The sequence below is a fragment of the Zea mays genome, chromosome 5, assembly GCF_902167145.1.
Source record: "Zea mays cultivar B73 chromosome 5, Zm-B73-REFERENCE-NAM-5.0, whole genome shotgun sequence".
Lineage (NCBI taxonomy): Eukaryota > Viridiplantae > Streptophyta > Magnoliopsida > Poales > Poaceae > Zea > Zea mays.
In genome coordinates this window covers 10,805,834-10,820,183 of record NC_050100.1, presented here as the reverse complement: position 1 = coordinate 10,820,183, position 14,350 = coordinate 10,805,834, and the positions used below count along the sequence as shown (strand labels likewise).

At 46.1% G+C, this 14,350-nt stretch overlaps 3 protein-coding genes across 10 annotated transcripts; 2 read left to right on the top strand and 1 right to left on the bottom strand.

Annotated features, from left to right (window-relative positions):
* Window positions 1-636: 636 nt before the first annotated feature.
* On the bottom strand, window positions 637-9,528 carry LOC103625939 (protein ANTAGONIST OF LIKE HETEROCHROMATIN PROTEIN 1-like). Of its 8 annotated transcripts, XM_035958946.1 has the most exons (6): window positions 3,155-3,643; window positions 2,807-3,073; window positions 2,379-2,465; window positions 1,283-2,269; window positions 959-1,200; window positions 637-877 (listed from the first exon to the last, which is right to left on the bottom strand). In XM_035958946.1, exons 3-5 carry the CDS (start codon window positions 2,388-2,390, stop codon window positions 961-963), a joined length of 1,239 nt encoding a protein of 412 aa, XP_035814839.1. In that variant the 5' UTR covers window positions 2,391-2,465; window positions 2,807-3,073; window positions 3,155-3,643; the 3' UTR covers window positions 637-877; window positions 959-960. The 8 variants fall into 8 exon arrangements, 4 of the variants coding, with proteins under 4 accessions (XP_035814839.1, XP_023155875.1, XP_020393474.1 ...); XM_023300107.1 differs by lacking the exons at window positions 2,807-3,073; window positions 3,155-3,643 and adding an exon at window positions 9,332-9,528; XM_020537885.3 differs by lacking the exon at window positions 2,807-3,073.
* On the top strand, window positions 3,725-4,988 carry LOC103625938 (uncharacterized). Its single transcript, XM_008646342.3, has 2 exons — window positions 3,725-4,497; window positions 4,583-4,988. The coding sequence occupies exons 1-2, from the start codon at window positions 4,120-4,122 to the stop codon at window positions 4,934-4,936; spliced, it is 732 nt and encodes a 243-aa protein (XP_008644564.1). The 5' UTR covers window positions 3,725-4,119; the 3' UTR covers window positions 4,937-4,988.
* Window positions 9,529-10,255: 727 nt separating the features above from the next.
* LOC103625940 (protein ALP1-like) lies at window positions 10,256-11,742 on the top strand. The gene is made up of 2 exons (XM_008646344.3): window positions 10,256-10,518; window positions 10,594-11,742. The coding sequence occupies exons 1-2, from the start codon at window positions 10,289-10,291 to the stop codon at window positions 11,624-11,626; spliced, it is 1,263 nt and encodes a 420-aa protein (XP_008644566.1). The 5' UTR covers window positions 10,256-10,288; the 3' UTR covers window positions 11,627-11,742.
* The last annotated feature ends 2,608 nt before the right edge of the window (window positions 11,743-14,350 follow it).

The window sequence follows — 14,350 nt, the reverse complement described above, 5'->3', positions numbered from 1 at the left end:
GAAATTTCGGTCTATTTTGGTGGTGGCAGGTTTGCAGCGACGCAGAGGCCGGCAAATCAATCAAAGTCCCCTCCAGTACAGTACATTTGCATGCACTACTGCACTGCATGTGCAACAGTCCGAGGCGGCGAGGCCTCTTTTTGGTTTTGGCCAGTTGCAGTTGCAGCCGGTGGCGGGCCCGGCGATGATCGATCTCCCTCTGATGATCTCGTCGTCTCGCCAAAGCGACATCTGAATCTCATCATGGGGGCACGGGCAAGGAAGGAACCGTCAACCGTGCATGCATGCACGAGAAGCGCCGCCTGCTTTCACTGCCTTCTCCTCAATGCGACGCCGTCCTCTCGACTAGTGCTGAGAATCTGGGTCGGGCTTTTCGGGTCAGCACACGGCCCGAAAATATGTGAGCCCAAAGTACGGTCTAACACGAAATAATATGGACCGGACTAACACGGTTCGAAGGTGGGCCTAGGTCGGACCTCAAATTCCGACCCGTCGGGCCCCGGGTACGGCCCGTATAGATGGGCCGGCCTTGGACCGGCACGGCCCAATTAAGTCCAATCTGTTTACCTGTTGTACTGTTGACCTGTTCATGCATACGGTCTCGGCCTGCATACTTGTATGTGTACGGTCAGGGCATGGACAACAAACCATTAATGATATTGTAGTGCTTATCAAAGGTCTTGCTGCGAGAGCTAATATTTTCCTTTGTAATGGTGACATTACACTTCTCACAAACATTCTTCACAGCAGCTGTGTATACATGAGACTTCCACCCATTCTGACATCTATCACCTTTATTGTAATAGTCCACAAATGTATCAAGGAGTACCTTATCCATCTCATCATTCCAAGGAACATAGCCCCTTGTTTTCTTGTCCTACAATCAAAGAACCACACATATAAAAAACACAAACACAAAAAATCATAAATGACAAAGACATAGAAAATAGAAGCATACAACTATGAGCTTTGACCACGCCTCGCTTGATAATCAACAAACATTTCACTAGCTTTGGTGTCTCTAAAATAACCCCACTCATTAGTTGATTGAACATGCGTAATCATACTCATTTCTCCTTGATTTTCAGCAGGAGCAGCAGAGATGAGACTATCAACTTCATGTATTAGAATATCGTCCATATCTCTTTGTCTATCCCTTAAAAAATTATGCAATATGCAGCAAGCATGGATGATCCTAATCTGCATAGAATAATATGGCTAAGTCAATACACAATTTTAAAACTAACGATTGAATTTTAATTGAAGACCTACTATGTTATACCTGGTTTTCTAAATCAAAATATGAGCTGGTCCTCAAGATTGCCCATCTCATCTTCAATAGCCCAAAAGTTCTCTCTATCACATTCCTAGCTGTTGCATGGCGTAGGTTGAATAACTCTCTCGCAGTAGATGGATTGTTGCCTTGAATAGCCCATTCATTCAAGTGGTACCGTGTAGATCGGTACGGGGCAAGAAATCCCGGACCATTTGTATATCCAGCATCCACTAGATAGTATTTACCACTAGGAACAACAAATGAGTCCTCCCGTGACATGGCATCACGTAGTATGCGTGAATCCGAAGCCGACCCTTCCCATCCAGCCAAGACATACAAAAACTTCATTTGTCGATCACAAACCCCTAATACATTAGTGGTGATTCGTTGCTTCCTATTTCTGTACCTACCTTGGTCAGTCAATGGAACATTCACATCGATATGTGTGCCATCTAGTGCACCTAGGCAGTCCTCAAACCATTTCCACTTTGGATCCTCAGGTAGAGTGGTTTCTGGATTAGGAAGCTTGATGAACTCATGACTTAAAGATAGAATCCCTCTAAGCACTTCGTTGAAGTGTCGACTGATTGGTTCAAGGGACCACCCATAAGTGCTACGGATCAGCCTCATTTTGGTGTTATGACCTACTATAAGCAGAAAAATTGCAAACTTTTCTTCTACCGACACATTTAGGGTATCCTGTAGGCCACTCTTTTCCCGTAAGATGGCACTCAAGTCACTAAAAGATCTCTTAGTTAGGCGCAAACTGTCATAGCAATAGACATTTGAACCCTGGTACATATTACGTAGCATTTGTTTTCTGCACTCGACATTTCTCTCTTGAACTTCGTTAGCATCTACGATGTGTCTAGGTCTCCTCCGTTGATACCAATTTGCAATTATAGCCATAATAGACACAGCTAATACAACAACTCTCTTTCGCTTCTTTCTCTTCCTTTTAATTTCCTCCTCGTTAGTATATTGATTTGATATCTAGAATATGTAATTTATATGCAATTAGACATGCTAGTTGAAAGCAAAATGCTCTACTCAAGAATAAAAACACTACTAGTAGTGGCATAAGGTGGAATAGGAGAAGTACCGATGTAGCCATGGAGATTGAAGGATTTGTTGAAGGTAGCTAGATGAAACTTGAGGCGAAAGATCCCAAAACAAACTTGTGATGAAACTGCAAAAACAAAAACAAAATAATATTCTTCTATAAGTGAGAACAAGGATTTTGGAATCATGTCATCTATAATGACTACGAGCTACTTCACAATGCTTTCACTTTGTAATAACAACAGGGTCTCTGCTAATGTAACAAAATAATGCTTTCACTTTGTGATAAAACTTGTGATCAGTACTGGTCGACAGCTGCCGCAATAATTATAAAATTCTGTTCAAAACAGTAATCTGCAATAATCATAAAATTCTGTTTAAAATAGTCTGGGAACCTCATGGAGCAGAGTACTAGTTTTGCCAACAATATAATGCAATAGCTAGTTAATTGAAGATGCTAAGACTAACAAGTGAGGAAGCAGGTAGCTGCCATGCACCGAGTACACTATATCAATGGATTCTGGTCACATCTCAAGCAGGTAGCCGCAAGAACAAGCGCTCGCTTCTCTGACATCGCTGGCAGCAGCGCTCGCTTCACGGGCGTTCCTGGTAGCAGATCCTACGCGAGGAGAGTGAAACCAAGGAGAGGCCACTGGTGCTTCGACTTCAACCACGCGAGGTCCAGAGCGGCGGTCCTGGGTGCTTCGACTTCAACCAAACAGACGAGCGGCGGTCCTGGGTGCTTCGACTTCAACCACTGGTGCTTCGACTTCAACCAAGGAAGAGGCTGAGGAAGACACGAGATGGATGACTCACCTGAGCTGTTTTTTCCGACGAGCACGAGGTAGACGAGGGCGAGGAAGACAGGGGAGACGGATGAGGGCGGCGGTCCTGGGTGGAGACGGTGGGCGACGTAGCGAACCCTAGTTACCTTTCTAGCCTTTTCTGATGGTGGAGGGTCTGAATTGAGAGGAGGCCATATTTGCAAGGATTAGAATTAGGTAGAAATGATCAATTCAATTCCACAGACAGCCAAACAGACCAATTCTTGGAAAGTGATTCAATTCAAACCAATTCTTGGGAGCCAAACAGCCCCTTAGGTTTTTTTAGATTCCCGTTACAATAGCTGGCTCTCATGCTTGACCCTCGCATCCACTGGGCATGAGCCCTTTCTCATCTCATCTCCTTCGTTTCATACAGATGAGCAGAAAAGCAGCTAATCGAGAGCCCGTTGTTTCGTTTTTTTTTCTTCTTCTTCTGATAAGCCTTTCTGAAAACATATCTGTAAAGATAAATCTAGCTGTAGAGAGAATCTGATTATCGTGACAATTACGTATGGAAAAAATAAATGAGTATATAAAGTTTAGAATCTAGAAAGTGGCAGATTATTTCTATCCCGACTAATTGACCGATCGTGTATTTATATTGATTTTGAACGCTTTTCATCAATCGATTTTCATAAAAACAACAGATCGAAAAGATAGGCGTTTTGCAGCAACAAATTTTTGTTGGTCAGAATCAGAAAAAATAAAGCTGAAACAAAACACGTCCCCCAAGCTCACTTGGATTGAACGGACACGCGATGGCCTGTTCGTTGGCGACACCGATCGTGATCGGGACGACGGCCCAGGGATCCTCCGACCATAGTCCGATGCGTGCTGTTTCCAAGTGCAGAAAGCGTCCCATGCGTTTTTCCGCCCACTAAATTTCGGTCTATTTTGGTGGTGGCAGGCAGGCAGCGATGCAGAGGCCGCCAAACCAATCAAAGTCCCCTCCAGTACATGCATGCACTACTGCATGTCTGCATGTGCAACAGTCCGAGGCCTCTTTCTTTTGGTGGCGGGCCCGGCGATGATCGATCTCCCTCTGACGATCTCGTCGTCTCGCCAAAGCGACATCTGAATCTCATCGCGGGGGCACGGGCAAGGAAGGAACCGTGCATGGCGCCGCCTGCTTACACTGCCTCCTCAATGCGACGCCGTCCTCTCGACTCGCCGCCGGGACGCCGGATGCGCATGCGCTTGTATTGCCACGGGCGCGGGAGCTTGAAAAGCGACATCATGGGCATGGCCGCATGGCAACACGTACGGGAACGATCGGCAGCTGCGAAGTCGAGATGTTTCGATTTCCATATGATGAGAAAACGATCGGCATATCAGGTGAGTTTTATTTATTTGGTTGGGGACTGACTGACCAGACGATCCGCATCCGCTAAGAAAGGCTTTTTTCCCGTCCCCTTTTCAGGGCCACACGTATACGATCGGACATTTTCGTGTTGTGAAAGGGAGCGAAACCAATTTGCCGTCGCAGCTCGCAATGATGATATATACTGTATGCCCGTGTGACTTGGATACACAACGCACAGCCCATCACCATTCACCGGCAAGCAAGCTTCGCGCCACGCATGCGCGTTCGGCGTTCTGGCTTCTAAAGGCACCATCATGCCATGCTCGCGTTTATCCTTCTGCACCGCAGCTCAGTGTTCAGTTCGGCTCGGTATGTGATGATGCGCTCAATGGAATAGAGCGGGCGGCCCAGGGCGGGCCCGCGTCGATTCTATCTACTTCCCGCGCTTCTCTTCCCGGGCCCGCACACTGAGAACACTGATACAAACTACGCTCAATCAAGATAGCACACGAATGGAAGAGAAGCGAGTTGGCATGTTTTTTTTTTAAAAAACAGTCGAACGACCTTTGCATATCGCGAGCAGCAGCAACACACCTGGCTTACTTAAGTTTTTTTTAACATATCCTAACTTCGTATAGCATAGCCACGTAGACAAGGGTCAGGTCGGAGGCTGTGGTCATCTCATCTTTTATCTCAATGACCTTCATGACGGAAAGACTGGGACCAAAGCACAATAAATAATGCAAAAGCGTCATGATCATTGATCAAGTACCATTATAGTTGTCCAAACGGGCGGGCCAGGCCAGCACGGCCCGAGCCCGATTAGACACGACACGATTAGCACGGGCTGAGCCCGGCACGGCTTACCTAGCGGGCCGGGCTGTGCTTAACCGCGGGCTGATCAGCCGGCCCAAGCACGGCACGCATAGCTTTATACGGGCCGGGCCGGGCCTGTGGCCCGTTAGTGCCGGGCCGCCCATCAGCCCGTAAATACAGAAAACAGAACAGTCTACAGTTCAATAGCTATAAAATAGCAAGCAGATATAGAACAATTTAACAGCTAGAAGTAGAGGGATTTAGTGGAGCCTTAGTGCAATGCTGCCTCATTAAAAACCTTCCTAGGTAAAAACTCACAACTCGTGAGAAAACCCTAGGAAGGAAAAGAGTACATCCAGCTCCAAAAGTTTCATTGTCCAATGTTCATTACATATTTACATCACAATTCACAGTTTGAGGATGAACACCACACTCACACAAACAGCCTGACAGAGTGGCAGGCAATTTCATCTAATCCTACTTGTCCCGGGTCTAGGAGCTACAACTTCATCCAGGTTCATATTCTCAAGTTCATCTTCAAATTCCTTTGTCTCCTTGTCGACGCAGTGCTGCATGTGGGAATCAGCTAACTCCCAATCCTTGATACAGGACAAGATTTCCACCATATCATAGGTTAGCCGTCGTCGCCGATCCTCGATCACCCTACCAGCAAGACTAAAGGTAGATTCCGAAGATATGGTAGAAGCAGGAACAATCAACACATCCTTAGCTAGTATAGAAAGAATAGGATATGTAATCGTATGCTGATGCCACCAACTGAGAATACTGAAATCAGAACCAAACTGGGATACAGTGTCACTGTCCAGGTAGGAAGACAGCTCAGATATAGCTGCAGAAGATGTAATAGAGACAGAGGTACCTGGTATGTCATCACCATAAATGGCATCCCAAGCTTCAATACCCTTACCTGAAGTACCACTAGGTTGATGATATGTGCTCGATCACACAGCACCAAACTTGGCTTCATACAACTGATAAGTCTGAGATAATTTAGTACGAACAGTTTGTGGAAGATTAGAGTAGTTAGTGCCAGCGAGACTAGATAACCTCAAGAGAAGCTTATGGAAATCCCTCATTTTAGCTCTAGGATCAAGAATGAAAGCAAATGAGTATAGAATGGGTATTTGCCTCCAGTATTTAAGAAACTTGGTTTTCATTGGCACAACAACATCTCTCATCAGCTCATCATTTTCATAAGAACTTAAATGTCTAGCAATTCTAAAAATATGATGCAGCATTAATGGAGAGGTAGGATAATAAACACCAGACAATGCAACAGTAGATTCATGAAACAACTCAAGAAAGGTTAACAATTTTTCAGCAATAACCCAGTGATTGTCAGTAAGTAAAGGGGTGCCATCAGTAGCCAAAGGATACTGGGTTTTGATGAAAACAGAGAAGGTGCTACGATGAGGCAACACATGTTTAAGCATAATGTAAGTAGAATTCCACCTCACATCCATATCGACACCAAACTTCCGAGGACGGATACCCATACTCAAACAATAGCTCTTATATGCAGCAATACGTTGATTAGAAGAATTCAAATAAGTGATAGCAGTTCTAAAATCATTAACACATGAGTTCAACCGTTTCAAACCAGATTTAACAATGAGATTAATAATGTGGCAAGCACATCGTTGATGCAACAGAATAGAGGACATATTATGAGTATCATCTAATTCATAGTCAGGTATGCCAAGGTAACTAGAGAACAAAGGTATAAGATATGACATGGCAGTTTTGTTAGATGAAGCATTGTCAAGAGTAATTGCAAAGATCTTATCAGTTAAGCCATACTCATCTACCACCAAGGAAACACGTTCAGCAATGTTCTTACCAGTATGGTCGTCTTCAATTGGCCTTAGACCAAGCAACCTTTTCTCTAACTCCCAATTAGGGTTCACAAAGTGAGCAACAACAGAAATGTAATCCTCTTTAGCCTTTCCAGACCAAATGTCAGAGGTAAGGGCAACAGAGGATACCCCAGTTTTAAAGACCTCAATTAACTTCTCTACACGCCCATTATAGTGTTTCACAAAGTCTCTAGCAGTTGTTTGCCTAGAAGATTTAACAAATCTAGGGTTATGGGCACGAGCTATGTACTCCTGAAAAGCATCAGACTCACCAAACGACAATGGAAGATCCTCTCTAGCAATTAATCGGACAAGTTCAGTGCGTGCAACTTCACTAGAGTACTCCCAACGCAACAGAGAACCATCTGAATTGTACTTAAGTATAGACTGAGTGCCAGTGCGCTCTTTCTTAACCTTACAACTATCCTTGTGCCTAAGCAGTGCCCAGTGCCAACAGATGATTTAGCAGAGAATTGTTGTTTGCAGTGATGACAAATGGCATGAGTTCTTACCCTCTTACCATTCTCAAAGTTGAACACCTGTTCAAAGTCCTCCCAGACTGGAGAACTGGAGGCCCCTGGTTATCCGTGCTTGCCTCGGTACGGGTCGCACTGCCGGAGCCCGTTCCCCCAACATCGCCGGAAGGAGCCGCTGCAGCATCCCGACGGAGAGCAGCAGAGCTACAACCGAACAGGGCTTGAGCAGCATCTTCTTCCTCGTTATGGGTTTCCAACAAGTGCTCCTCGTGCTCGGCCTCGGCTACCGGGTCAAGTTCCATGGCGACCAGCCAACCACCTCGTCGGGCGTCGGCAACTCTGGCTCCTCAACAGTGCGCGACTGCCGACAGGGATCTAAGAAACAAAGACAAAGAACAAATGGATTAAGCACAAGAAAAGTGATTGGGGATAACCAGATAGGGCGTTAGGCCACCATTGTTTACCTGCGCTGCGCACCGGAGCACCACAGTCGTCCACGACACACCGACGAGAGAGAACCGAGGGCAGCCGGGCAGGGAGGAATAAGGAAGAGAGACCAGATCTGGATTAGGGTTAGGTTTTCGGGCCGGAAGAGACCACGAGAGAGAGACCCGGAAGAGCATCGCCGGAAGCTAGGAACCACACCGGCGGCGGGGGAAGAGAGCTAGGGAGGACCGGAGGAGAATACCACGCCGGAGTCCGGATGTACCGCTGTGGGATGGGGGAGGCGGGAGGCCCAGAGGTGAATCGTCGCTGCGCCGCTGCAGAGGGAGGGGAAGACCACCGGTCACCGGAGTCCGTACTCACCAGTCACCGGAGTCCGTACTCCGTAGGCGGTGGAGGCGGCAGCGGGATTCGCCGAATCGGGAGTCGCCGAGTCGGGACGGGAACGAGACACGGGAGAGGGAGTGGAGACTGAGGAAGAGCGAAGAGAAGAGGCGACCGTGAGTTGTAAATGTAACGAGCTGTACGGGCCACCCGTTTATACGGGCCGTGTCTGGGCTGACCTGACGGGCTGCTTCATCGACCCAAGCACGGCCCGATGGTCGGGTCGGGCCAGGCACGGCCCGCGTGTTACCGTGCCGTGCCGGGCTGGCGACGGGCCAAAACAGTGCCGGGCCACGGGCCGCCTGGTGGGCCCGTACTGTTTGGACAACTACAAGTACCAGGCAGGCATCGTCCATCGTACGCGAACGTGCGTGCGTGAGGCAACTAGAAGACACGCGAACTCGGCGGGCGTTGCCGGACGGCACGGGACACAGGGCCCGCCCGCCTTGTTCTGCCCACAGCACAGGGGTGCCGGCACCGGCTGGGGCACCCCATGCCACCGGGATCGCTCCACAGCGCCGTGAGAACGGATCGGATCGGAGCGCGGGCGCCTCCTTTCTTTGCGTACGTGACACACGGCACGGCACGGCGCTCGGTTCTGCTTGGGGCGTCGCGGCGGCAGCTGTGGACCGTGTTCGTCTCGTCGCTGTGGGATATTGACACAGACACTGTGCGTTTCTGCGTTGTTACAGCGTGTGGCGAGGAGAGGTTGCACGGCCCACTACCCCGCCTCCGATTTTTGGTCTTGACGATTCTTGTTTACAAAGTCACCGCAGTCCCGAGGTAAATGCGTACATACAGGGAAAAAAAACAACCCAAAGATTTCACAGCCTGGACATGGAAATCTAGCACCTGTCGCTGCTACATACCTTTCGTCTATTTGGAAATCGGAACACGTCGCGCTCGCTGCAGAGAGAAGCCCGTGCCGTCGTCGATCGCGTGAAGCAGAAGCGCGCGCCGCCCGGCGCCGGGGGGTGGCTTGGCATGCATAGGACGGCGACCGGCGCCATGGGTTGGCAGAGTCGCTGAGACGGGACGGACGGACCGACCGCCCCGCCCGCGACGAAAGTTGCATTAACCGCTTGCCGTTCGCGAGCCTGGGATCACATGCATGCAATGCAAGTAGCGTGTCGGTACTTGAAGTCTATCTCGGCCGGTGACGTGACGTCTGGCGTGCATGGCGATCGATCCCCTCGCTATCGCCCTGCGGCCTTATCCGAAGTTAGCTGCTAAAGGCTCCGCCGCTCCGGTAGTTTAAGAGTTAGACTGTCCGCAACCCGTTACTCCTAAATTTTCCCCCCTAAATGTTACTATGCAGCCACGTCAGCAAGATTTCATCCTCTATATTCACTCGTCCCGCAACCGTTCCCTCTATAGTTTCCCCTATATATCCCTCTACTCATTAAAAAACCATTTCCATATAACTAACATAACCAACTTTAATTTTGATTTTATTTAATTATTTTGCACACGTCCGACATGTTGCGCATGTATTAAAAAATCAATTATTAAAAATAATTAGTTTACAATTACTTGCACATATAATATATAACAACTATTATTTTACAATACATTCGAAATTGCATAATTTCGTGAAAACGTATTATCCGTCCTCGGATCAGGAATATATTTTCCTGCGAACCAAATTCCACTTGTCGTGTGCGGCAAGCCGCACTTGTCTTGCAACGAAAGCCACGTTTGGCTTTCGTGGGAAGCCACTAGCTTCCACCTGAAGCCGCATTCATCTCCCCTATATATATGGAATCCATCTCTTCACAAATGCAGCAACAAAGTTCAGTAGATCAACAATTGAACCATTTCACGGTATGTCTCACAGGCATAGCGATGAAGACTCTGATTCGAGTGATAGTGAGGACGAAACACTTATGCTTGTCAATCTTCTTGTCCTCAACATAGAGGCCAGACGCCACCTCCAACGACGGTCACGTTTGCCTCGGCGGGTTATTCACAGAGATCATTTTCGTGGAGAAAATCTTATCCATCATCACTACTTCGCCGAGAACCCAGTGTATCCACCCCACGTCTTTCGTAGAAGGTACCCACTACTTATTATTCGAATACGGTTTGATATTTGCAATTTCATTACAAACATTCTTTATTCAAAACTTAGGTTCCGCATGAGTAGGCCTCTCTTCCTCAGAATCTTGCAAGGTCTTCAACAACATGATTCGTACTTTACACAACGGGTAGACGCAACTGGTATGCCTGGTCTAGGTCCACTACAAAAAGTATGTGCGGCAATGCGGGTACTAGCATATGGGTTACCTTCTGATGCTGTAGACGAGTACATTCAAATAGGGGAGTCGACAGCTAGGGAATGCCTTCAGCATTTTTGTCGAGGTATCATTGCATACTTCAGTGGGTGGTATCTACGAACTCCTAATGAAGCTGACATAACACGCATCATGCACCATAGCGAATCAAGGGGTTTCCCAGGGATGTTGGGTTCTATAGATTGCATGCATTGGGAGTGGCGGAACTGTCCTACCGCATGGCGTGGTCAGTTTTGTGGCAGAAATGGTCGAGCGTCCATGATTCTAGAAGCTGTGGCAACGTATGACCTTTGGATTTGGCATGCTTTCTTTGGCATGCCCGGGACAAACAACGACGTGAATGTGCTCCACCGATCACCTGTTTTCGACCCCATTACATCTGGTCGAATGCCACCTGTCCATTACACAATTAATGGTAATGCGTATAACTTCGGATATTACCTAGCTGATGGTATTTACCCCAACTGGCCAACTTTCGTAAAAGCTATAAGGCACCCATATGAGCAAAAGAAAGTCTATTTCACACAAATGCAGGAAAGTTGTCGAAAGGATATTGAGCGTGCATTTGGAGTTCTTCAAGCTAGGTGGGCGGTGCTACGAGGTCCAGCATATGGTTGGGATCGTAATCGTTTAACTGAAATAATAACAGCTTGCGTCATCATGCACAACATGATTGTTGAAGACGAAGGACCGTTTGCTGCTAATATTGATTTTGGAGATAACACTTCAACCAGTCAACCACCACAACTAATTGCAGAAGGAAGGGCAGAATGGGTCATTAACCACTTCGATCTTCGTCGCCAAGAAAGATCGTGCTCCCTCCAAAATGATCTTGTCGAGCATTTGTGGGCTCGGCGTGGAAGCATGTAAACTTCAGCATTCGTATGCTAAAGTTTATTTCAACTTCATTCTACTATGTGTAATTTCCATTCTCATGTCCTACGTATCGGTTCTGAAATAAAGTAGATCCTCATTGGACACCTGTACATGTTTTTTGAACACAACAAGGTTCAAACTGCTAACGATTTGTACACATCACAAGCGATTCGAAGCTGAACACGCAGCAATTATTTGCAAACCTCGAATACGTTGACGATGAAATATATGAAACTTTAACCAAACTTGTTCACATCAAATGCAAATAATTATTGTCGATTACAACACCATACAACAAACATCACAGCACGACTGTCCTTGACGACTTATGGTTCGAACAAAAATATAATGGTCTGCCAAACAAATGTAACGTTCTGACATAAGCAAATAATAGAAACCGGTTCGGTAATACAAGCTCAAGTTACGAGTAACCGAATATATGTTTCAGTCATAACCAAATATGAATTCTTGCAACTTCTTTTTTTTGTTTTTGCATCATAATCCAAACTTCGGGTTCGACATCTTCTTCATTCGTTGCCTCCAGCCTTTGTAATCTTTTTTCAGCACAATCTAGTTCTTGAAGTTTCAATTCCCTTTTTCGTATGATGACCTTTTCTGCTTCCAATTCTAACCTCTTTTTCTCCATTTCCCTGTCTTCTTCTGAGCACTTCTCTTTCTTTTGACCCTTTTCTATGGACCTCTGAATTTGTTTTTCAGTTATTTCTTGCAAACGGCTAAGGTACTCTGGAGATGAAGATGATGCAGGTTTGTTTCTCTCTGATTTACTGAAATCACGACCACGCGGCCGTTTTCCTGTCAACCCTGCAGATGCACTAACATTTTCAGTTGTGGGAGCATACGGAGTACCTGTTGAGCCAATTGGATTTGCATTCAATCCGCGAAACGATTGTTCACTACAAATGCTCTCCCATTTCGGTTCTCCCTTTAGTTGGTGCCAGCAATGCATGTACTGGAAAGTTTTGTTCTCCTCGTGTGCAAATAATGTTGCCGCCTTCGATGTCTGTACAAATTATGGTTTCATTTTACAAATGTGTTAACATGTATACAATCATTTGTACATGAGTTAAAGTCGGTAAAATTTGGGTTACCTTGTCGTCATCAGTTAACCCACTTTGTTTCTCTCTTAGAACTCTTGCGTAGTAGCCAGCAAACTTACTTACATCTGCTCTTATCTTGTCCCATCTGCTGCTAAGCGCTCTGTTCACTCTACAAGGAAAGTTGCCCATCTGTTCGTTGTATCTTTTTTCAATTCTAGCCCAAAGGCCCTCCCTACGTTGGCCAGTGTTCACAACAGGGTCACTGCTTATTTGCAACCAGGTTGTGCAAAGTAGAAGATCTTCAGGGCCAGTAAAGTTTTGTTCCTTTGACTTTTTGGGTTTATGTATAGGAGGTGCATTCTTTTCAGGACTATTGATGTCATGAACATTGTGTTCTGCATCTGAGTCCAAATTCACAGGTACGGAAGGTATAGTATTGGAACCCTGCAATGGTGTACTGGTATTGGATGGTGGAATGGAATCAGGAAATGGGTTTACTTCAGGTGGCCCAAGAGGATTCCTGACAAAGTTCAAGTAATGATTCCAGTACATAGCTGATTGTGAGGCGGGAATCATGGTAGATTGGGAAGAAGTATTTCCTGTATGCATGGGTGCCCACATTGTTGTCGGACCTTGAGCAGGGTTTGGAAAATTCAGGTTTCCCATAAAGTTACAATCCATACCACTCTGCTGCATGTAACCCGTTGGCCACAAAGGGGGTGGAGGAGGAAACTGCTGGCCAATTGATGAATTTGACATGGGCTGAGAAGAAGTGGCATTGTTTGATGGGTCCATTCTAGTAAGTGTGGAGAGGGGACAAATTAAGTCAGATGGTAACAAGTTACGAAAATGTGCAGAAACAGTTCAACAAATGATTTAGAAAACAAGCATACAACTCAGCAACAGTTATAATAAAAGGTTCCCATCGACGGTTACAGTACTAAACCAAGCACATCACAAATAGTACTGAACAAAGTTCACTGACTACATCATTGCTTACATCAAACTAAGTACTTCTTGGGACAGTGTACTGCTTAGACTTAGACATACATGACATATGGGTGTTCAAAAGGATGTCATGTACCTTTCACTGCGAACATAAACCTAAAACATATTCCAGTAGCTATTACGGGTAGACCTATCTGAATCACTGAAATACCATTCGTCACTGACGTCGGGGCAGTAGAACTCCTCTTCCTCAACAGAAGGATCAGTAACTGTTGGAGGGGGTGACGGAGAGGGAGGATCAACACTGATGTCATCCCACTCGTACTTAGCTATTTCTGGAAAGGCTTGGACTTTTGCCTCTAAGGCATCCTGCTGAAGCAACTCTAGTTTTTCTTTGATGGCAAACAATGTCCTAGCTAGGATTTCTTCATCATGCATGTGGTCTAATGCATGATCAACGAAACCCCCCAGGGATTTTGTGGCATCCTCGGTACAGTCGACAAGGACTGTCATCAAAGCCTTCATCTTATCTTCTTGGGAGGATGCCATTATCAAATGGGCTGCAAACATTTAATTTATGAAGTAACATGTTGAAACCCTTTAAAAGCATATGCATTCTTGTAATGAAAAAAGTTGGCACATAATAGTGCATACAAATTTTGTTTGCACCACCAGGGTATCATAAAAACAAGGAAAAACATTACAAACTTGT

Bases quoted from the DNA above. Each gene is read 5' to 3' on its own strand.
- LOC103625938 (XM_008646342.3), top strand. From the start codon at position 4,120: ATGCATGCACTACTGCATGTCTGCATGTGCAACAGTCCGAGGCCTCTT. The intron at 4,498-4,582 runs GTGAGTTTTATT...TCCCCTTTTCAG, and splicing joins GAAAACGATCGGCATATCAG to GGCCACACGTATACGATCGG.
- LOC103625940 (XM_008646344.3), top strand. From the start codon at position 10,289: ATGTCTCACAGGCATAGCGATGAAGACTCTGATTCGAGTGATAGTGAG. The intron at 10,519-10,593 runs GTACCCACTACT...TTCAAAACTTAG, and splicing joins CCCCACGTCTTTCGTAGAAG to GTTCCGCATGAGTAGGCCTC.
- LOC103625939 (XM_023300107.1), bottom strand. The intron at 1,201-1,282 runs GTATAACATAGT...TATTCTATGCAG, and splicing joins ATTTTGATTTAGAAAACCAG to ATTAGGATCATCCATGCTTG.